Genomic DNA, 24697 nt, shown 5'->3' with positions numbered 1-24697 from the left:
TATTCTCATTTTGGTTCGCTTTGCTTTTGTTCTGACACACACTTTTCCATTTGCACGAAAATATTTTTTGACAATAGTGAAATTTCTAGTCCTGCCGAACACATTTGATTACCGTTTAAAACACGGAAAAATTGGCTCAAATTTAACGATGTGGCTTTAAATGAAAATTCCGATTGCATCCGTGTGGTCCGGGCAAAATACTTACTGCGGTGAGTGTTTCAAATTGCTGCAAATTTGATCTGAATAAAGCGAAAACTTTTGTGCCTGGCACTTTTGGTCTGGAAACTTTGCAGCAGTTATCAGTGGCAGTCCGGCTCACATTGTTTCGATCGAAGTCACGACAACTTTTTGCCACCGTTTGCCATTAGCAGACATGCAGCTTGTTGCACTGAGAAAAACTTAGTAAGGAAATGGAAATTTTCAATTTGAAAGGGCTCTCATCGATCTTTTATATGTTCCTTTATGTTTCATTGTTGACTTCTATTTTATTTCAAAAAGTATCAAGAAGTAAATTATTAAAATGCATTATTTATTCTCAAACCAATTTAAGTCAAACCAACTCAATCGTTACATATTTTCCAGTGCGTCAAAACAAATTGTTAAATACAAGTTTCTCACTTGCTTACAAAAGGCTGCCGAGAGTCCGGCCAGACTGCTCCAAATGCGGAGCAGTGAACCTCATGCATAATGCAGTTGGTCGGACATGGAGCCAACTCGCTGAAGAGATTACCGTCGGTCTCCGTTTGCCGAGATATGTATTTGAGATATGCGGCGCATTCCCCACCCACTCACTCACTCACTCACTCATTCAGTTTATTCGGACCCCTTACTGACACTCGATCCCAGCTTCCAAGTCTCAGCTCCCAGGTCCAAGCTCCGCCTCAGAAGCCTTGGCCGCAGGAGCTTATTTACTGTCCGGCTTGTCAGCCCGGCCGGGTAATTAGGCAGAGTCGTGTGGGATTGTGCCTGCTAACGACCCGCCTGAATAATTCATTAGCCGGAGGTCCTCAGCCTCGCTATTCACTATCTGACATCCACTATCCACTCCCACACATCCTGGTCTCGCTGGGCATGGGCAGGGCATCTGTGCTTTCAAAAACCCACCGCAAACATAACCCAAATGCAAACAAGAACATCCTCTGGCTAGTTGATATTTCACTGAGTGCACACTCTGTCCCAGATGGGGAAGCCACTGAGATGTGCACATCTGTGTGTTAAATGCTGCTACTACGAATTTTTCATTTTCGTAATATTGAAAGATACCCTTTCTGCAAGTAAGCACTTTATGCTCCGGGATTATAGCACAATCAGTGTCTAATCGCAGTATAAACAATATTTATTTCACCCAAGTGAAAGTTTGTCAAATTAAAGTACACAGAATATTTATTTTCAATTTCCTCTTCTTTGTGTTTGCCTTCAACTCTTCGCCTTTAAGCGAATTAAAATGAATTAAATGTATTTATAAACTTTACGACTCATTCCAAGCACTCTGGCTAGGCATCTGTATAACATAAGATTTGACGATTATAAATGGCAATGGGCTGCGGAATAATGTAAATTTTCCTTGGCATATATCGGCCGAATTTAGTTCGTAATTTGTGTACATATATTAGGTTTATTTATGTTGTGCACCTGTCCAATTGGGCCGGACAAAAATGAGAGGAAGGGATGGCCGAAACGCTAAAGGGTCGCTTTATTGTCGGCACGTTTTTCATATTTCTGTAATCCATTACCAAGTCTTGGCCATCCGTCACGGACTCGCAGCCTCCGGCGGACTTCAAAAGTTCTCCGGCTGGCCATTTTAAGAAGAAACTTTATGCGTAACGATTTTCTCATGCCTTCTAAGCCGCTTATGTCGAAGATGTTATGCTCTTGAATTTATATTTGTGTAAACCAAACAATTTAAATAATATTCAACCAGCTGAGAAAATCATGCCGAACGGTGGTTGATAATGTGAGGACGCAATTTAAAGTATTTTAAATTTTATCTTTAAATTTAAATAACAGGAAATCATCAAAAATAAGATAAGCCAAAAGTTTAGGCATAAGAACTGAATTTGCATCAAAAATATAGACTTGAATAAATATATTGCTGTTTATCCGAATGCGCCAAAATATATTAAAATCAGAAATCCTGTCAAATCTTTCAAAGTGTACCTGAATCTACTTAAAATGCAATTATCGTGTACTTTTTCCCATAAATTTCAACAGAGTATCAGAACTGTCAGAAATGTTGCACTGGTAACCAAGTTATAGCAGTTGCTACCCTCCAAAATACATGCTTTTTATTACCATCTGGAAGAGCGGAACATTTTGGGGGCCACCAGGAGCTCGAGATTTGTGCGCTGACAGGAAGCAACTTTTGGCTGACTCATGGCAGTTGATTTACTGCTCACCGGGTACGGGAATGGGTAATGGTACTATGCAGGTAAGTGTTCTGGCCTGGCCCAGAGACTGCAGCTCGACAAATGAAATTTTGGCCCGAAACACTGGGAAAATCTGCTGCCAGATGGTGGCCTTTGTGGCCAATGGGAGGGAATGGGAACGTGGAAAGTGCTCGACTGCGTTGAGCTCCACTGCAGATTTTATTTTATTTTATTTTAAATGCATGCAGGCTTGCTCGGATTCTGATTTCGCCCCCACTAGTGGGCTGCTCTTTGTCCCGAAAGAAATGGGATGAATCCCTCGTCAAAATTCTCTGTGATTCGGTAAGCAATTTTCCATCTTGCACAATCGCAATCAAGCGATGAGCTCCTTTCGGCTAAAAGGACGTGAATATGGGGATTTTTCGGTGATATTCAGAAATGCAACTGCTGTCGTCGGCTGAATACGACTCAGTTTCCTTCAACAGTGATTCATATATGTGGTTAAAAAAAAACTATGCATACATATATGTCATACATGACTTTGGGGATACTTAGGAGGGAGGGTAGTAAACACAAATCGGGCTTAAAGGGCTTCGATTAAAGGTTAACTTAAACTCGACATTCTAGTTCTACTGATGAGTGATGCAGGTTTGGCACATCCCAATAAATTTCTCTACTATTTGGCCTCCTGCCTCCACTGTGCTTAATATACCCCAAGTTACTTACCCTATCTCAGTTGAATCGTCTCCCCAGCTCTCCCCCACCACCTGCAGCGATTTCCTCGCCGAGCTCAACCATCACATCGGAGTCCGGGCAGTGACTCGTACTCGTCTCGAGAATGCTGATCCCGGTGGTGTTATCCGTGCTGACGAAGGGCGTCTCGCTGAAGCGCACCTCCACGGTCTGCTCGTCGCCGGAGTCCAGGTAATCTCCGTCCGTCTCGTCCGTCCGCCTGCGGATCCGCCTCGTCAGCTCCACTTGCTGATGGTGTGACGGCTGCAGCTGGTGCATCTGGTGGTCTCCACCGTGTACCAGGGCGGCGTTAATGCCGCGTCCACTGAGGATGGGAGACACTGCACCCGTGCCATTGCCGTAGGTCGGCTCCCTCGGGATAATCAGCAGCTTCTCCTTGGGCAGACACGTCTCCTGGGTGATGCCGTTCTCGTCCTGGTCGTCGGCGTCCAGACTGCCACCGCCCAGTCCACCATCCCCCTTGCCATGATGCAATCGCGGGCCACAGGTGTTCCGATCACTCCGATTATAGCCCCTGGTGATGTTGATGATGTTGTTGTTCGAGGGATTAAAGCAGGGCAGCACGTGCTTGAACTCCTTGCGGAAGTTCTCGTTCAGCCAGGCGTACAGGAAGGGATTGTAGCAGGTGGAGCTCATGGCAATCGAGTGGGCCACGAAGAAGAAGAGGATGTAGAAGCGCCACTCGTTGGACTTGTCATCGAAATCATCGAATATGTTGACCACATTGATGGGTAGCCAGCTGAGTCCGAATACCGCCACCATGGCGATGAGCATGCGGTTGGTGCGCTTCTTGCGATCCCGATCCGCCTCCTCCCGCCGCGAGGATTTCGATCCCGGCTTGGCCCTGGCCCGCTGGTTCAGCTTCACCGATATCCACACATAGCAAATCGAGATGATGAAGAAGGGCAGCACAAACTGTAGAGTGGTGGTGATGGCCCCGAACACCTTCCTGTACTGCTCCGATGGCCAGTTCTCCTCACAGTACACCCGCACATAGGGCATATCCGGCCCCGCCGAACCGGCGGTCATCACCTGCATATAAGCCTGTGTGGCCGAGGTGGCGTCCGGCGCCTCGATGAATTCCGATCCCTGGGCCACGAAGCTTCCGTTTAGCATTAGAGTGGCCTCCACCAGGGTCTCGTTGCCAGTCTGCGTTCCGTTCACCAGCTCGTTGGTCATCTTCATGTACATGCCGTAGGGAACGGTGGCCAGCAGGGCTATCACCCAGATGCTCACTATGATCCCGATGCAGGTGGAGAGCTTCATGCGCGGATGGAAGGGGTATATGATCACGAAGTACCGATCGATGGCAATCGAGGTGAGGGTCAGCGTGGATATGTAGATGCTGCATCCCTGGGCAAAGGACACCAGATGGCACAAGCTCCGGCCGAAGGCCCAGCGACCCATGAACGTGTACAGCGGGGTAAACGGCACCGCCAGGACGCACAGCAATATGTCCGACAGGGCGAGATTCGTGATGAATATATTTGTCACAGTCTGCATGGCCCGGTTCCTTAGAACCACGTAGCAAACCAGCACATTTCCGAAGACTCCCAGGACAAAGACCGTGGCGTACAGGACGTAGAAGAAGATTTGCACGAACTGGTTGTGGATGATCCCGCCGCTCCTGTCGTCATCGGATGCAGCCACATCCGCCAGGATAGCACTAGTAGTTCCCGGCGACGTTAGGCTCCAGTTGGTTGTGCTGACCAATGGCAGCTGGCTGGTGGTGATGGAGGAGGAAGTGGTGGTGGCCGTGGTGCTCAGCCAGCTCAAGTTGGCCATCTTCACGGCTCCCGGCGTTAATGAGTTGAGTGGTGGTTGTGTGCTCGACTTGCTGCCGGTGGTTCCGGTTCGGATGCGCACCACTTAAGCGGCCATTTCCGTCGGCGCCGGAATTGAGCTTCTTACCCGATGGCCTAGCCAAAAAGCACTTGGCCGCTTAGAAAGCCTTGTGCGATATTCCGCTCATCGCTAATTGACTGAGCTGTTCAGTTCTGGAAGTGAACGGAAACGGAGCAAGTTTTAGTTGAAATAAAGAGTTGGAATATTATACAATTTAACATTAATTCTTAAAACTTCCTTTAGAATAATATTTAACTGAAACTACTTTAGAGCAAGTACCGAAATATCATTACATCATTGGAGATGGCTCTCGACGCTCATCGATGATAGTAAGTGGCTTACAGCCGTGTAAAACTCAACTCAACTCAACTCGTTCCAAAGTTTTCAGGAGGGAATTCGTCTTAAAGGGACTTAAAAACTAAGTTTCCCACTGGAACATCACATTCCACCCATCAACATTCTTCCCCCTCAAAAAACTTTGGACCCTTGCCTTTCTCTGTCTGCTTTTTGGCCAAAAGGGATTAAGTTGCTGCCCCGACTAGCTTTTACTTTTGGTTGCTGTCAGGACACGCTTGCTCGGCTTCAAGCTTCAAGCTTGGAGTCTCGAGCTGGCTTTCAGATTCCGGGGCGCTGAGTTTATTAAAAACAATGCCAATGTGACAGTTGCTGTCTCTAACTGGGCATTAAGAGTAAAGTCTTAGGACCTCGACACCAACCGCTATTCGGACAGCTTAAGACTGAGATGAGTTGCATACTGATTCCCCAAAAGTTTGTCTTTTTGTGCAGAAAAAGAGTTTTAATATTTTCCTATCCTCTGAAATCAATTACAAATATGTTTAAGATTATGCAGCAACAATCATTGTAATGAGACCAACACGTGCAAAAGCCATATAAAGGCATATTCATTTCAAAATTACGCAGTCTGTGGCCTACTCTTAGACACCTTTATACATGATTAAAAGAAGCAGTCTGTATTTTATAGTTTACTGCACGCTGCTCTAATTTCGACACCTTGAATGTGCCTTCTAGAGGATAAAGTAAGCTTAAGCTGAAGGTTCTAAGCAGCATTCAACGAAAATATGGGATTCCCCTTGCTGGGAGATCCTGGCCAGCAGTCGAAAGAGATTATCAGTAACCCATTATCCAAGCAGCACATTCTCCACAATGGCCAGCAATTAGGCGCTGCAACCAATCGGAACAATTGGTAATTGCCAGATTCGCAAAACAATTGGTAATCTCCCTATTGTACCAGGCTATTGTACCAGGCCTTTGGAATCCTGTCAGAGGGCGGCATTTAATCTTATGTTTTCAATAGCAGGAATAGGAATTTTATGGCTTCCCCCGAAGGTCGAAAGTTTTGTCAGCCATGCGAGCAACCAGAAGCCATCGATGCAAATATGCCGATGCCTGATGGCTTCTGATCACGTACAGCAACTAAATGCAAATTTAATTGGATTCATCTAACAACGGGCCGGAAAAGTTTTGCCCAGCATGCAGGTGGATATGCATGTAGGGGACTCCAACAAAAAGCTGTTAGTTAAGTCGTAGAATATTCGGCCAAAAACCTGGATAATCACAGACTCCGGGCCATTTCGGGGGTACTTTACAAGGTTGCAAATTGAATTCCTGCGTTTAATGAACACATGCCGAACACCCCCAGGTCACAGAGTCACAGATAACAAGGTCAATATAGTCGACACGAGAGGGCGAATATTTTGCAGATGGCAAAACTTAATTATAACTCGAGACCATTGTGTCATTAGATGGGGAAATTCTTTGGCAACCAAAGGAGTAAAAGCAAATTGTAAGAAACTTGCAACGGCAAAGTTTGCAAACTAATAGAAAGCTTTCCAAAGGCCACGAAAAAGAAACAAAAGAACCGACAAAATTTGTCTTTAAACATTCCACCTCGTAGATATTATTACACTATTATAGATGCCTTGTAAAATGGTGGTCGATCGATTAAACTTAAAACATTAATCAGGGAAGGTGCATATAAAAAGATATAAAAAACCTAATCAGCTTAAGGTTCTTCTTATTTATTACCATTATGTATCCATTAACATCAAAGACAAGGTATACAGGAAAAATGGCTAAAAAAATTACTCATGATATTACAGAAATATACGCAGAGCGGATGTTTTGAAATCTGTTTAACAAAAAGAATGTCCAAGGAATTTGTGGCCGCGGGGCCAACGACGGGAGTATAATCATTTTGATAAATTAATAGAACTCTGGAGCAGGTTGAGGGAGCCTTAAATGCCGGATATTGTGTCCTGGGGATAACAACAACGTGGGACAAGAAAACAAGAAAAATTGCCAGTTAACAATTTTTTGTTTTGCCATTCTTTTTATGAACGCATTTATCCAGGGATTGCCTGGCGTGGCCCATAAACTCCCTTCGAATCATCACCAGCAGCCGGCATTGGCAAGTCCCGAGTGTCGTCGTCCTCATCATCGCCCTCATCCTGGATTCTGGGACCTGCTTCCGGGTCGTGCCCCTTTCTTCTTCCGCCCCTTTGTCCTTCTGCAGGACTCACGCGCCTCGCTTCATCCATTATCATTACTAACAAGCTGCACAAGGCAGGTTGAGTGTGTCAACTTGGCGGTCCCTTCGCTGATCTGCGGCACTTCGTAATTTTAATTTTGATGCATTTGTCACCATTTTTGTGCGCTTTTATGGCTTACACTGCGGAAAAGAGCTAATCAGGCAAATCAGGGCAACAATATGACCTTCTGGGTAGTATTGACAAATAAATGTGTAATCAGTATATGTCTAATGTAACAAGTAATATTTGCACTTAAGCACCATTATAAGCATTGTTGCAGAAGTTAATTTTTCTTGCATAGTAAAATTGTTTTCTGTGTACTGACTCGCTGTCGCCCGAGCGTCTTCTGCGGCAACGATTTATCTTTGAGCCCGTGACATAATGAAACAAGGCCAGGGCGAGAGCGAGAGCAAACGTTCACTTTAATGGGGTTTTTTGCCCCCGCAATATCAGCAGCCAGAACATCCGCATCCGTACTCGCATCAAACTGTTCGACTCCTCCTTTAAGTGCTAGTATATGGCCTACTTATAGGCGCTTGGGGAGTTTTATGGCGACAAGGTGCATGCGACCTCCAGAGGGCAGAGCCATTAATGAATTTCCCATCGCTTTGGGCTTAAAGATGCAGTTAAAGTGTATCTCAATGGACTGTCAGGCTGTTTATGGGTGCGCGGGATAGCCAAAACACAGTGCTAAAAAAGTGAGCGAATGGACAGGACATCCTCTGGGTCCTTTTATTCGCCCAACGCCCTTTTGATTTCCCATTTACGGCGACCGAAGGTCCAGGCGGAATTAAATGAAAAGCAACAATATCTTGTGGATGACTAAGCAAACTTAAGGAAGACAGTTCCCTTGGAAATGTACATGTGTCTATGAACTGCAAGGTTATTTAACACGCATCATTTGTTCAACTCATATTGGCTTGTTTTATTATTTATTATTTATATTTATTGTAAATACATATTTTTGACAGACGTGCCTAAAAACAGCCACCTCATCAGAGCTCGAGCAAAAACAATATACACTTAATGCGATCCAAGGCCAGAAAGTAATCGGAAAACAATCAAACAGCATTTGTTTCATTGCAAGGTAATCTCTACCTATCTGGAAATATTCGAATAACAATGGAGTAACAATAGTTTTAAAAATAAAAACCCATGATTCACTTAGTTAAGTTGAATCACAGCGTACTAAGCAATATTTTTGACCAATTGATGGCTATTGGCCAACCGTCTTTATTTAAGCCAGCATTTAAATCTATTACCAGGTAACGTAGTAGGTAAAGTAGTTCTTATTCTGGCTTTTACGAGTCGGCATTAGCTGCTTTTTTCACAGAAACTCTCGGTTGAACCTCCAGTACCTGCCACACCTGAAAGGCAGATGGAAACCACTCCATTAGCTGGCCGCGGTATTTTCCACCAACTCCACTAACGATTGGCCGGAGTGGCCAGTGATCAATGCAGAGGAGCTGCTCCTCAACGAGCTTCTTGCACTAATTAACATGGCCATTTCTATGATAATCAATTACAAAGTTTGCGCACAGCTTTGACGTTAGTTTCGCTTCAAAAAGCTGCGAAAAGAATAAAGTTTTGTTCGCCGCCAAGGAAATTACTCAAGAAATTAGGGGTCCCACAGACAGATGAACAGACACAGTCCATGGGGAGCATATGTTCAATGTCTGTGTCAGTGCCATGGATCGATTGATGACGCGGAATTTAATTAAAATTTTGCTAGAATTTGTTCGCTTATTTTCGATGCTATAGCTGGCACTTTAATTGGTTGCCTCACTCGTAAGCAGGCACTTTGCACTCAGCCCCTTTTGAAATGTCGGTTTTGAGAATTAGTCATACGCATATGAGTGCCGGGCCAAGATATATATATTCTCATTGAATTGAGAACTGCGGCGGGCTAATTTATTTACATGATTTATATGCCCGGCAACTAATTAGAGAGTTATTTCCATTTGGCTCTCAATGCACACGAATCGAGGGCAATCTTCCAGTAACTGATTCACTCAATGCGGGTATTTGCCACATTTACGATGGACACATAAATATCGAGTATATGCATACACCGAATCGCATATATCAAAGTTCACATGTATCTGCATCGACATAATGGTCATAAGTGAGCAAAAAGAATTTCAATCGGTAGTGAAACCTAAATACTCTTTGGCTCGTAACTCATTTAATATGTTGGCTTCAAATCAAAATTCAGGCTTTCAGGTTAATATGGATATAATTAGCATTCAATTACTCCTAAATGAACCCCCTGTGGAATATTTAAGAAATGCAGTAGTACACTGTACTAACTGCCTACCTGCGACCGAGTGTATGCTCTTCAAATACCCTGACTATAGCCATATACAAAATAGCAAATTGCTATGGGTCCAAGAGGTGCTCCCCTCCAAAATGTGCCCCGAAGTGCCCCGATTTCTATACCCTATACCAGCTATACCGGCTAAGCCCATTAGGGTCCATGTGGACAAAACCGACGATAAGCGTCAGCGGCATTCGCATAAAGATAACACTGAAATCAAACTAAATGGCTAAAATTGGCAGACAACAATAAACCAGCAACAGCAACAGGAAATCCAGGCGGTAATATTTTATCAAAAGCAAAAAAATCCAGCCAAAAAAGAAAGCTGAAATCGCATATAAAAATCGCAGTTAAACATTATTAGAAAGATTGGGGCAGGAATGGCCATTAATAAGATTGTTTTAGCATGAATTTACGGCCAAGGGCGGGCCTTTTTGGCCTCTCGTCTATTTCCCAGTGTCCCCGCTTCTGGATCCCCTGATCCCATGGCAAACACTGGCAGTCACGCCAAAATGTAAACAAGTCAGCCTACCGATGGCCCCGTTTCTATGGATTTCCTCCAGTTGCGCTTGTTTTCCCCTACAACAGAACAGACCTGACAGTCTATTCGAAAATTGAAATGTTTGCTAACACGAGCCACTTAAAGTAGGAAGCAGGAAAAGCGGAAAAAAAGTGGAAAAAACCGAAACGAATTTCAAACAAATTACACGGGCACTTTTGGCTAACGTTCAACGAGGCGTGCGGCCAAAGAGCCATCAGTTCCAGAGACCAAAGGTCCCCACTGTGTGTGTGGTAAGTGGTTTCCTCAACGAGCTTTAAAGTTCCTCGAAAAAATACATTTTTAATATGGCGAGCAATTACAATTGCCACGAGCTCGCCACCCGCACACAAAATCAAAATGGTCGAGCCAATTATGATCCGTGGAAAATTCAACTCGAAATCAACAATGAAAACAACATTCCTTGTGATGGCCTTTAATTCAAGTTATTTGAGTGCCAGGATTATTGGTTAAACAAGTTTTAAAACTGCGCAAGAGCCTTCAAAGGTTCGTAATCGGCTTGGAAAATATATTTTTAAAACTTAATCCCTCTTCGCCAAACCATTGGGATTACTTCTGAAATTAATTGGTGCGTTATATACAAAGGTCTGTGTGGTACAAATGCTAGTATCTTTATAACAGTTTGGTTTACTTATTCACCGTTTGTAAATAGAGTTATTTACCAACATTATAAGAATTTTAGAAATTTAAACATTTTTGAAGTCTTTTGTAGCAATAAGAAGAATTAAGAAGTACGAGACAAGAATTCTAAAGTGAGGTTACAGCGAAAGTTGAATAAAAAGTAGTAATATTTTCTTTGGTAGCCTAAGAAGTAGCGTGTCAAAACCCGTATTGCTCTGCTGGCCAACACTGCTAACAGCCCAGAAACATGGGTTCCAGAAAACTAACGAAGCAGTTTTCCTGGTTGGCCTGCAACCTTGAGATAAGTAAAACTGGACCAGTTAAACTCGGCAGGACATTTTTCGGTCATTTCCTAGCCGGGGGAGTGTAGCTAAATGCTTAATAATTTTACGTAAGCTTTTTGGCAGCAGAAAACAGTCGATGCAACTCGCAGTTGTCATGAGCTGGCACTCCACCCACTCCCCGTGCAGATTTCCCAGCCCCATCACCATCACCATCACCATTCCCATCCCACTCCCAGTAGTAATAACCGAAACGCAAGCCGAGGCTGAAATAAAAATGCAAATGCCAAGGACACAGCAGCGACGAACTTTCGAGTGGTCGACATGAGGGGGCGTTGTGGCAAGGGGCGTGCCGACCGCAGCCTTAGTTTACAGGACTAAGACCAATGACAGGAGGTGTGCCTAACGAGGACACTCGTCCTTCGTCCCTTTCCCCTGCCTGTCTGGCCGGGCTGTCAGCCACTGCTTTCTTCGGCTTGTTTACTCACAATTTTCATTTGGCATATGCAAGGACAATAATTTCACTTACCACTCGCAGTTCGAGTCCATAAGGCCATTCGTATTTTCCGATTATCTCTGGGGCCATGAAGTGGGCTTTCTTGTTTGGCCCTAATGCTTTGACTAGCACAAATATTCTTCATACACAAAATTCCTTTGTATGTTAAATACTTCAATTCTTGTAAAGACGTATTCATATTTAACATATTATATTACTACTTGTCTTCCAGCACCATGTACCCTTTTTCACTTAATTTAGATGCGGAAAATTTGAAATTTGCTTTCAGTAAACAATTAAACTTTTATTTAAGCAAGTCTCTCCCTTTTCATTCAATGTCACTTTGAATATATATTTTCTGTCGGGTTGCCCATGCAATTGAATGGTAGAGTATCTCCTGCGAATCTCGGAGCCCGTCTGTTCCCTGATGAACTTGTATATTCCACTTCAAGGATAATCAGTAGATTTCAAAGTTTCACCCCCTCCACGGGGAACGAAAACCCTTTTTTGGCCCAATTCCTTTATCGTTGTTTGTATGGCTCATTTTGTGCCTTTTCCTTGTTTGGCATTGCTCACTTGTTTAGGCGCTTAACCTTTTTCCAGCCAGCCGCAGCAACAATAACAAAACCGAAACCAAAACCAATTTCCCTTGTCTTTTGACGCCATTTGTTTGCACAACCTTGGTCCCGGCCGTGTCCTGTGCTCCATCCTCTGTGGACTTCAATGTCCTTGCATAACACGCGGCGACGTCGGCGGCTCGCACACATATGGCATATGGATGGCACATGGCTCATGGCAAGCCATCCAATATTCGAACCTTATAAAAATCAATGAATTTTATTGCTACTACCCATGGAGCTTCCTCACTTCTGTCCTTGAGCTGGGGTGTCTGGTTCCTATTGCATACTTCGCTGCACTTTAGGGCTGGATCCGAAGTTCAATTTGAAAAGATCACGTCGTTAAAGTTAAAGAAAGAATCAAAGAACGGCTTCCACAAAACTTACTATGGACTTTATTCTGTTCCAGTTTCTGAAGTATCTCTTGTGTTTCTCTGTGGTAGATTCATACTTTCGTATTCAGGCTTGAAAGCACGCCAATCGAAAGTAGTTACCAAGGCTGTATGTATTCTTTAAAATAACTCTGACTATAACAATACCTTGAGATGTTGCTTTCGATCATTCACATCTACACTGCCTTTGCAATATATGTATACCCACTCCTGATGCAATTTGCCAGCATGTGAGCGCGGCTGGTTCAAGGGGCAGTGACCATAATTAATTGACCATTTACTGCAGCTTCCCTGCAAAACAGTTGCGGTTGAGCAGGAGACAATGGCTTCATAAATTCAGCTCGAGGAGAGCAATCTCAGCCGGATAAGTGGCGCTCGACGGGTTGTTGGCCTGCCCGCCCACCGAGGCGGGCAATCCCTTTCGCCATTGTCCTTATCAGAATGTCCCTATCAGAAGGCAGTGCACTGGAAAGTATCCTTGCCCATCGTCACTCAAATCGAGGGATCCACGACCATTTGGCATACAACGCTCCCGAGACCCAAACAGTTGGTGGCGCTTTGGTCAGTTGAATCCCAAGTAAACGTTTTCATATGACCGAGTTTGGCCACCGGAAAATTGTCTGGGATGCGGGGGATCTGTTCTTAGGGAAATCAGCTGGCTCTGACCTTAAAGTCAAGCGTAAAAATCATCGTTTCAGATAGGAACAAAAGCAGGCGAATAAAATCTACTTTGTATATTGCCACAGCGTGGAGGCCTTAATTTTTTATAGCGACTTGGGAGAACAAGAAGCTCGAGAGCTTTATGGCCGCGGAATTCTTAATAAGGCAAAAGATTGTTTTCTTCTTGGTATGTGCATATACTTTTTGATGTTTATTTATTTTAGTCGAAATTTGAAAGAAAATTTAGCAAACTCAGATAAACTAAGCAAATGTATTTCACCTTTTTATTATTAAGTTGCAACACAGACAATTTCAAATTGTGATTAAAACTCTTCAGAAGTTCGAAAACCTAATCCCCAGTCCAAAAAAGTCCAAAAAGAAACTCTTGCAAATTGAGAACTTGACCTTTTCTGTGGCAGCTGCTCTCGAGCGATTAAGTTATCCTAGTTGCCACGCTACACCCCAGCTGCCGGCCTTCAACGGGATTATCCCCTGGCTCTGGCTGTTCTCAATTTCCATTTATCATTATGCAGATTCATGTCTACAATATGTTCATTTAGAAAAATATATGTATGGAATATGTAGGGGGCAGGGGGGAAAGCGGGGGCAAAAGAAGCACTTCGCATGGTCTATGCAAATTAATAAGCAACTCACTTAGCGCTGACTTAAATGCAGGCAAACTGTTGTAATAGCGTTTTAATCAACGTACCAAGACAACAAACGAAATTAATTAAATGTTCACTTCATGGCCGGCATCTCGACTAAGCCGGAATGGAGGACCCCAGACAGCAGAACCGCCCACTTATTATCTGGGTTTCGGGAACCACCAGCACAACCCTCCCATCCTTCGAGTCGCCTCCTCCACGTGGAACGTCAATTTTTGCATTTTAATGATATTCGAACCGCGGTGTGGCCGTGCTCGGTTGGATCCCCGATATGGGGTTGCATTGGGGAAAAACCAGAGATGGAGAGGGGATGGTTCGCGTTGCCCACAAAACGCTGATGGCCATGAGGATGACGATGGTGATGGTGATGGTGATGGTGAAGACCCTGCCCAGTTCCTAGCGATATTATAATGAATCGATAAATACACTTCCAGTGAGAAAAACTTTGGGCGTCAAATAGATTATTCTAAATAGGTTATGTTTCGGGGAAATGAAAAATGACAAAGCGAAAGGTCCTTTAGAACTTTGAAAAGGAATTTTCTTTGTACATTTATATTTAAATGAGGTCTTTTTCATGAATTATTTAGACAAAAGTATATGCAGAAAACTTTACACTCTATTAACTTTAGCAAAACCAAGTTCACTTTGATGGCCACCTTTTAGGGATTTCTTTATGTCTTTGAAAGTTTCCGGGGAGTCCAAAATTGTATGCATTTCGAAATTTACTTATGCATGTATTTGAGCTGTTTGATACCAGCACTTATCTGCGCATTATAAAATCAGGCTTGGACACTTTCGTACACTGAAATCAAATAGCCCAAAGGACTCCAGATGAATAGGGAATTAATTACGTTGTTGGCCACCGAGTTTGGGCCTCAGATAGGGACCCCCACTTGCGGTTTCCACATCCATGGAGCTCCAACGAAGTGATTTCTTTTTGCGCATCCCTATTTTGTCCGTCGTTTAATTGAAAAGCAATTAATTTTTTGGCCTGCATTAGGATGCCCTGTAACCAGCTTGTTTCCCCGCGTGGCTCCCAGAGGACCCTGAATTATTGACAAAAGTTAAGTGAGCAACTGCACTGACCGAAATCATAACCAGACATCGACATCGACATCGCCAGAGGTAAATTGAAAGGGAGCCCCGAGTCAAGTCGGGTTGGGTGGTTTGGTCTCTGGAGAAATTTGAAAATCCTAGCCACAAACGACTGACTGACTGACTGACTGACTGGCTGGCTGTCAATGGGAGGTAACTAGGGACACCAGCCACCCACTCTGAAAACCAGATTACTGGGCGGCAAAGGGATCTAGACCAGAGACCAAGTCAAAGGCAATTCCATGGCAAACCTGGCATAGCAGGCCTTGGGAATGGCAATCGTTTTATGGCCCTTGGCTGCCCGGACTTGTTGTTCTTACTCTGGTTGTGGGGAACTGAGAACTGGGGCCTCCATCGCACAGATTGGCCGTAAAAATGTCACCTGTGACTTGCGACTGTGAGAAATCAAATAAATTCAAGCAGCTGGTCGGCCCTCCCCCCTTACCCATTTCTTATCGAGACCTTTGCCTCATAAACACACGAACATATAATGTGTATTTACATACATACCTTCAGCCTTGTGCATTATTTATGCAAAACTTGGTGGCCAATAAAATGGCAACCGGCATGGAAAAGCATACAAAACAAGTGCTTGTAAAGTAAATATTGGGTTTTGGTCAGCGGTTCGACTAAAAAGTACCCTATCCATACTTTTTCAATTTAAGAATATCAGGAAAGATTTAATGATATTCGTTTGCCCTGTTTGGAATAAATTCTTCGCTCCCACAAGGGCTGAAAAATAAATATTTTGGTAATCTGAAAAAAAACATACTTTTTCCAGCCAAATGTCAATGTTTCTCTTTGAGTTTTCTCTGTAAATATGTAAATGTTTTCACCGGAATGTGCACATTGCCGTTACATGGAAAAATTAATTCAACAAATATTTCTATAAAAATGCAGGAGAGGGCATATGTGAGCCAAAAACTTTGTCTTCTGAAAAATAAATGGTTTTGGATTAACTTAATACTGGGAAAATATTCGACAAATTAATAAAAAACTGACTTGAATTAGGCGTTGACCCACTAGCTTTCAAGTGGATGAAATAAATAAATGACACTTTTGTTTGGAAGTTTTTGGGCTGCAGCTACGGCAATTTGTTACTATCGTAGCCAAAAGTTGATTAAAATGCAAATGGGCGAGAATGGAGAGGGACCAAAGGAGGATAATCGGGTGAGCACATCCAAGGCACCATCTCAGCAATTTTCACCTCAATTGCGAAATTTCGGCGACCTGGATAGCCTTGAGGACCAGTTTTAGTGGCCATCAGCCAGCTTTGGCGCGGTCTGATATGCAAATTGAAATGCGGTTTCCTTTTACTCAGAACTCAGACCCATGGTCCGCCGTTGCTTCCCCTCCTCAAATGGTTCTGGAATTGCATATTGCTTCGGGCTTTCGGAATCCTTGACATGAACACGCGTATCACGTATACGCGAAGCGCGCCTGAAGATGTTTCGATGGACGGGATTCACTTGGTTCATCCAAAGTCCCACAGGTAGAGTTGAAAAGGAGTGTTTATGTGAAACCGATGTTTCGCTAATAAGTGAATCAAAGCATCAATCATCGCAAATCACACACGATTATCACTTATGACAGCTGCGTCCCCAGACAATAATAATGATTAACGTTACGTATACGTCGCGGCTAACTTGACCAATTCCCACCTGAACAACATGGTCATTAGCATGCGCCCTAGTTGGGCCAAGCAATCAATGCATTTGTTTATCAAATCAACAATTGATGGATGGCTGGCTGACTGAATGACTGGCATCCATGTCAGAGGGGATCAATTAGAATCAATCGAAAGTTGTTCGGACTGTCTTTTGTTTATCGGTTCGCCCTACACTCGAGGACCCATTAAAATTAAAGGGAAATTTGCATTTTTAATTAAAGAACAGTCACGACCGAGCCATTTGACTTAGCCATTAAATGTAAACGGACTACGTGGATCCCCCACCACTTTCAACTTCCTTTGAAATGCAATTGGGTTTTCCTAATGTTATCTCTTTTCGCTCTTGGTTTCCTTTGAGCCTTCTTGTGCTTCTCCCAATTTTGTTGCTGCTAACTTATTTGTTTTGTCGCAAAACAATATAAAAGTTGAATGTTTTTTTCGGGACCTCGGCCTCCTCCAGTCTTTTTGGCAGCGGAAAAACTTTTCTTTGTGGGAGCCAAAGAAAAGGCCGCAGAAGAAAGTTGACTTGAATTCAATTTGTTCAGATCGTAATGAATATACTCAGGGATATACATACATCGGTCTGGCCAAAAAACCATGTCAAACTTATTCCCGAATACATTTTAGCGTTCCGCCATTACTCACCTCCCACTCCCGAATGTTTTAATTTGATGATTTAATTTCAAACTGGCTTCCAGTAAGCTAATCTTTAACTCTCACTTCGGACGTTAAATATTATTGTTGGGCACTGAGGCAAACAGCGGAAAGGCGAAAAGTTTTGGCCCGGCTGGCCGCGGGAAAAAGTACTAAACAGGGGGTATAAATAAAAACCGAAAGCTGTCGTCCGCCGACGTGTCAACACTGTGTATACGAAATATATATAAATACTGGAAGGGGAAAACGGCTCGAACAAAAAACCAAAAACCGCAAGGATGGAGGCACTCGAGCACGTTTCGGCACTTGTTTGGTCTCCCTTTCACTGCCTCGCTCTCACTTTCGCTATCAGTTCTTTACCGCACAATGAAAATATGTTTCCTTTGCCTTCCGCGGAAGAAAATGTTCCCCTATTCGAAAATCTTATTTGGGATTTTCTTCCGGATTGTACTGCCGACTTTCGCGTCCGCCGTCAACGAAGAATCACTGGCAACTGAACGGTCCAACTTCGTGCGGCTAAACGGCCGACCAACAGGTTAGTTGCTGATAAGACCTCGTGAGGAGCCGAGCAACTTGAGTCGTTTCGCTCGCTGCGTATACGTTATATGCAGCATCGTCGGCTTATTACGTATACGCAACGTTGCGCTCACTCAATTGCAAGGGATCTGAGTGGGCGAGCTGAAATTGAGTGACTTTCTAGGAGTGATTCAATATGCTGAGTGATTCACGTCAATTATCTGCACAGATGAGTGGATGGCAGTTTACGCCCTGAGATGAGACGTAAACCGCGGAATTCGGTAAAAGGAACTTCATAAATCCATCGCGAAAAGAACCACTGATGTCATGTAAAAGTTTATAAGTCGGAATTTATTTCTTAAAACCTTAAAGATTAATAACTGCCCTAGAACTTGAAAGGTGCTGACGGCTTGATATTGTAATAAAATAATGGTGTTGTGCACCGGCTTTTCTTAATAACATATTTATATATGGAACTTAAAAGCTTAAAATTTAAAATATAAATTGAAAAATTGCTTGCTCTCCTTGATTGTTTTAATGGGGACCAGTCAATTAGCTAATCAAGCATTATATTTCATTTTTCTTGCACACAAGCAGATGGACCATAAATGTATCTCATCCAATTATCGCCATCAGCCTGTGCTTACCTTCTAAACTTCCTCATATATGTATTTACTACCTACGTTCTTCACCTCATTCCTCCACTTATCGCAATTCGTACCCAGTCCTTACCGCACTGCTATGGTATACCTTAAAGAAATCGGTAGTTGCAAATATTTAAAAAAAAATTGAAAACAAAATATTGATTGGTAAAAAAAATTTGATAAATTTGTCAGTGTGTATTTTGTATTGTGATAAAGTACTAAAAATATTGTTCCAAATAATTTATACTGCTAAAACGTGTTTATATCTTTCTCATTACATTACAGTCATAATACCAAGGAAATACCGACAATAGGTATCACGGAATCCGCATACCACCTTTCATGTCCTTATTTGTTTTGTTATCTGTCGCCGGAAAGTTCCACAGGAAATCACAAGCAGACAAGGGCATTCGAAGAGGGCTACAAGGGATGTGCCAACTGATGTAGCTGCGATTTACTTATTAAAGCCAAGTCGACAAACAGTTTTCACTTGGGACGAGACTCCTCCAGAACCACTGACTGTCGTCCTTCTCCAACCGCCCTCGGAATAACGCCTCATATTTTTAAGCACCTTGCCTGACACATTTATGCTCTGCCAGAAGTGAAGTGAATAGTGGCCGCTTTTCAGAGTCCCACCTCCCTGCGCAGCCTCACTCTTTAGCCCCTTTAGCCGATTACCATAAACAATGGCAACTTTCTACCTGAGACGACTCATCCTTATTTTCAGACTGCGCCTCATACTCTTACGGCAAATTTGTGTAACATATTCAAGCGCTGCTTTCATGAATTTTTATTTACTTGGCAGGAATCTTCACCAAAAGGCACACAACTCACACCGCATACAAGCATACAAGCATACAAGCATACATATGTACATGCAGGGCAGTCGAACGCCCTGTTGACATTATCAAGTAAATCCGTGTTGCGCATACGCCTCGTAGGCGTTTTGAGAAAAAACTCGAAAGAAGGCAAGCTGATGCTTCTGTACCCTTGGAGTAAGTATATTTTGTAAATAAAAGCCCTTGTATACCGAATAGATCTTTACGATCAGAAACAACGACACTATGATTTCTTTTCTGTTATTATACCCGTTACTCGTAGAGTAAAAGGGTATACTAGATTCGTTGAAAAGTATGTAACAGGCAGAAGGAAGCGTTTCCGACCATATAAAGTATATATATTCTTGATCAGGATCAATAGCTGAGTCGATTTGGCCATGTCCGTCTGTCCGTCCGTCTGTCCGTCTGTCCGTCCGTATGAACGTCGAGATCTCAGGAACTACAAAAGCTAGAAAGTTGAGATTAAGCATTCAGACTCCAGGGACATAGACGCAGCGCAAGTTTGTCGATTCATGTTGCCACGCCCACTCTAACGCCCACAAACCGCCCAAAACTGCCACGTCCACACTTTTGAAAAATGTTTTGATATTTTTTCATTTTTGTATTAGTCTTGTAAATTTCTAACGATTTGCCAGAAAACTTTTTGCCACGCCCTCTCTAACGCCCGCAAACCGCCCAAAGCTGCCACGCCCACACTTTTGAAAAATGTTTAGATATTTTTTCATTTTTGTATTAGTCCTGTAAATTTCTATCGATTTGCCAAAAAACTTTTTGCCACGCCCAATCTAACGCCCACAAATTGCCATAAACTGTCAGTGCTTAAGACTCTACTTCGCACTTCCACCAGCTGAGTAACGGGTATCAGATAGTCGGGGAACTCGACTATAGCGTTCTCTCTTGTTGATGACTATCAATTATATGGTCCGACGCGGCCCGTTTCGACACATATGCTACCATCAATATTGAAAGTTTCCTGCGAATAGATTTTCCTTACAACGGACGTATGGAGGCAGATGGATTAATTAACTCGACCATTCCTTTACTGCGCTGCAAAATTCGGACTAAATATAAATACCCTCTGCATGGGTATAATGACAGAATACATCAAAATTTCAACATCAATTCGGATGAGAGTGAGCTGGTTATTAGACGCCTTTTTCATCACGACAGCTTCTTATAAATCCGTTTGAGCACCAAGTTACTCCCTTTTTACAACTGAACTAAACAATTTAACCAATTAAAAATCGTTCATCAAATTTGAGTTTTTAATAATTCCCTTACATTTAAAATAACTTTAGAGTATACATTCATTATTTTGTTTTACATACAGATTCTAATCAAGATATTCATACAAAACTACCCAACAATTAGATGGGTTTCATCCAATTATATCTTAAGTGAATATGTCTTCACATTGCATTGATTATTACCAAAAGTTACTACATTCCAATAAAAACCAAATAAAACCAATAAAAAATGCATTTGTTGTACAGATATACCATTTAAGGTGCTCTCATTGTCTAAAACCACAGAACAAAAGACAGGAAATTTTCACTTCGCTTTATTTCGGCATTTTCCCAAGAATTTAATTTATTTTCCCTCTCAGTCGCTCAGTTGACGCTGAACTTTGCTGTGATTCTATATTTATAAGTTCATACATACATATGTTTGTCTACATTTGTTTTATTTACTTACTTATATACTCGTATTTTCCTCAAATATTGAATCTATTTATAGTATTTAATTTAAAATTTCAGGGCATCTTTCAATAAACGCTTTTTGATGCCTTTGAATCATGAGAAAAGAAATATCACTCCAATTAATTCTTGTGCACATACAAAGTACAATTATTAGGTACAATCGATGTATTACGGAGTTTTCTTCTTGTATCGACTTCAAAGGATGCTAATAATACTTTATTTTAATTATGGGTAAGATTAAATTTATGTTTGGTATGTGGGCGTCAATGCGCTTCGTTGAGTGAGTTCATTAAAGACAATTATGTCATATAACGAAAAGAATTTTGAGCTTTTCCGTGATGCTATTTATTTTATATAACTTTATACAATAATGACTCTTTCAACCTATTTCTTTGCAATTATAAAAGAATTAAGCAAATAAATAATTTTAAACGAGAATTTCCGTTCACCTATAATCTATAATGAATCGTTATTAAGGTTTTGTTGCCATTTGTAGGGAGGGTAATCTACGTATGTTACTACATCCTTATTTGTATTTTAGAGCTGTGGCCAGTAAGTTAATAACGATATTAAGGTCTACAGAAAGCCAATAAGTGTCCTCTAACGAAATTTGGGGGGGAGAAAACTACTACAATTGCTACAACAAAGTTCGAGAGGTTTTCGCACAGCACGAACAATACATGGCACTTACATATTGGCAACTTTTTCTATTGAAATTATATTTATGGCAGCAGCTGCCGCTGGAGGAGTTCGATACGAGACCAAATTATAGTCCGGACTACCTGAGTTGTGCATCGGGATGTGGGAATGGGATACGTGCTCGTGGTAGGGTCTCCGCTCCTCTGGCTTATTAGAGCCAACATATTGTGGAGCTATGGTTATGCTTTGCATATAAATGACCCGCATGCATACACTTGGACCGGGCTGCCTTAAAGCATTGTCTAAGCCCAAAACCATATCCATATCTTGGCCTGGTCACTTTAAGAAGCCACTCTCGGCTACTTTCGTTTTCAGGCCTCATTGACTGCACGGCGATGAAAGGGCGCGACAATATTCAGGACTCGAAGAGTATTAGTCTCTGCAAAGTTTTATAAATGTAAATATGTGGGTGACAAAAAGGAATATTTATAATAAAGTATGTAATAATATTTATAAAACAAAAAATATTTATTTATTTTCCGAAAATTATTTTTCTTGAAAAATATTTGTACAAAGGGCCTTCAAATTAAAATGAGCATAAACATTTGCTTTATATCAATTTGTAATTCACGCAGTGCACTTTCTTAAGGCATTCAAAATAGAATACACCCACTGTATGGCCCCACTCTGGTGTTTTTGGGGAAGCCCAGCTGCACTTCGTCTTCATAAAAGTCGCTTTGAGGACCAAAGTTAAATTTACATAAATTCGCCTTGGTTTCTGGACAAGTTTCCATCCTTTGCTGTTTTTCTCCCGTTCGGCAATCAATAAACGCACATAAATTTTGCCTCTATCCGTTTGCTGTTCTTCTTCCATTACTTTGGCATCTTTTGCGACTGCCATTTTTTTTTTTGGTTTTTTGTGGGCCAAAAGTTCTTATCGCCAGCTAAGCTGGCATTGTCAATGGAAAACACTGGGCGGGGTCGTAATTTATTTCCCATAAAACATGAAATGAAACATTTCGGCTCGTAAATTATGGCAAGAAACACGTTGAGGCTTCAAAGTATTGTCGAGGTGCAGAAACAAGAATTATGGCTATGTACGAGTAGTAAACCAGTTGAAAGGGATCGACTCTTTGACATTTTTGAACACTTCTTTCCATAGCCAAAGCTTATTATTCCTCATGAATTCTTATGCATAAACGACATATTCTTAAATGATTATTTAACACCTCCTGGGAAACGCTGTGTTTTTATTATACTTACTGCATCCAAATATGGCGCTTGGCTTCTGACTGGAGCGACATAAGAGTGCAATAAGTTCATGATTCCAAATGCGCCTTTGTATGTCAGGCATATCGTAGCCAGCAATTGATCAACTGGCACTCAAGTCGGCACATCGAAGTCTTTACACCTCACATCATCCACACAGCTGCTAATCCGAGAATTGGAAAAAAGCTTAAGAGAAGTCATCCTTTGCAAGTGTATAAAAAGGAGAATGCATTTTTACAAGGAAATAAATACTAATAATACAAGGAGAAAATACTTTTTATATGCATAGCCCAAAAAGCATTGACCATTTTCATTAGCTCAAAAGGTTTGTTCTCTGTTCAGAATATAATTTCTGGCCCTTAAACCTGTTTATTGCAATTTTCTTTCTTTATTTTACGAGTGCGAAAATGAATGGGCAGTGCGGGGGAACATTTCGGTTTGAGAATGTCTACTTTTGGACATGCGCCAATAATTTTAAGCCGGGATCGTAAAATCTTTACGTACAAACTGATAATGGCCACTTCCGTGGCACTTTGTGGCCAAGTGTACAAACAACAAAGCAGGTCGTTTGGCCTTCCCATTCCAGGTCCATCAAATGTGGGTTATCGCTTCCAGACATGCTCTGTCCAAAATAGATGCCGCCATGTTACCGATTCGGGAGCTCGGTAGCTGCCACATGGAGCCCATCAGGACCATCAGGTGTACGAGGATATGCAGCTGACTGAGTTTGTCGGCATTTTGCCGATACTTTCGTAATGTTAGTTGATATCACGCATACGCAGCGTGGGGCACTGCAAGGCTGCAGGACCTCTGACACCCTCTAAAGTCTAGATCTAAAGTGATCTGTGAAATTGTGTGAAAGTGTTTTTGCATGTATTATGAGCTCCACCGAAGTATAAGTATTTTATATACTTACATTTGATGATTATTTTATTGGGGTCAGGTGCAGTCAAAAAGTATTTTCGTGCTTCCAACTCAGATCGCATACCCATTAGATTAACGGACTCAAGATGTAATTTTGGTGCGCATATCTGAACCTCAATATGATTACAAGACACTAATGGTTATCACGGAGTCGCTGTTCCCAGTTCGCTGAGCTTCTGTGTCCTGCCAAGTGTCATGTTTGACCAGCAGCAGCAATAGCACACACATGTGGACGCATTGCGCTTTAAAGCCAATGTAATTCGAAGCTGCCTGGAATGTGGTCTACTGCCGGCAAATGGGCAACTGGCTATGGGCCTGCCCCCTTCTTGCCCCTGCGGCTTTTGCCCAGTAGAGCAGCAACATCGATGACAATGACGCCAAATGGCAGGAAAGCTGCAGATGTCGCCCGTCCGCAGTTGGTTCTCATATTTCCCTGATCCTGGCCAAAAGACATCCCCGTTGGTGGCCATGTGAGTGTGTGTGTGTGTGTGTGTGTGTGAGCGTGCGCTGCCAGCGTGTTGTGGCATAATTTATACGCTTATTTGTTAATTTCGCACACATTCCGTAGGGGAAGAGAAGGACGCACGGAGAGATACATTACACAAACTCTTGGCTTAATTAAAAGTT

General features: G+C 42.4%; 1 protein-coding gene and 1 long non-coding RNA gene across 2 annotated transcripts in view; one reads left to right on the top strand and one right to left on the bottom strand.

Moving 5' to 3' along the window:
* The window catches only part of LOC120449428 (prolactin-releasing peptide receptor), a 31700-nt gene extending 13376 nt beyond the window's left edge, over positions 1-18324 (bottom strand). The window contains exons 1-2 of the mRNA XM_039631890.1: positions 17531-18324; positions 3093-5116 (exon numbers count right to left, since the gene is read on the bottom strand). Coding sequence (XP_039487824.1) covers positions 3099-4904 — 1806 coding nt within the window. The 5' untranslated portion in view covers positions 4905-5116; positions 17531-18324 and the 3' untranslated portion in view covers positions 3093-3098. The remainder of the gene's footprint in view (positions 1-3092; positions 5117-17530) is intronic.
* On the top strand, positions 51-3226 carry LOC120449429. Its single transcript, XR_005616195.1, has 3 exons — positions 51-209; positions 2212-2428; positions 3103-3226. It is a non-coding gene; the product is annotated as an uncharacterized LOC120449429 (long non-coding RNA).
* Positions 18325-24697: the final 6373 nt, after the last annotated feature.

Source organism: Drosophila santomea, chromosome 3L (genome assembly GCF_016746245.2).
Source record: "Drosophila santomea strain STO CAGO 1482 chromosome 3L, Prin_Dsan_1.1, whole genome shotgun sequence".
NCBI classification, from domain to species: Eukaryota; Metazoa; Arthropoda; class Insecta; order Diptera; family Drosophilidae; genus Drosophila; species Drosophila santomea.
This window is presented reverse-complemented; position numbering and strand designations above follow the sequence as displayed.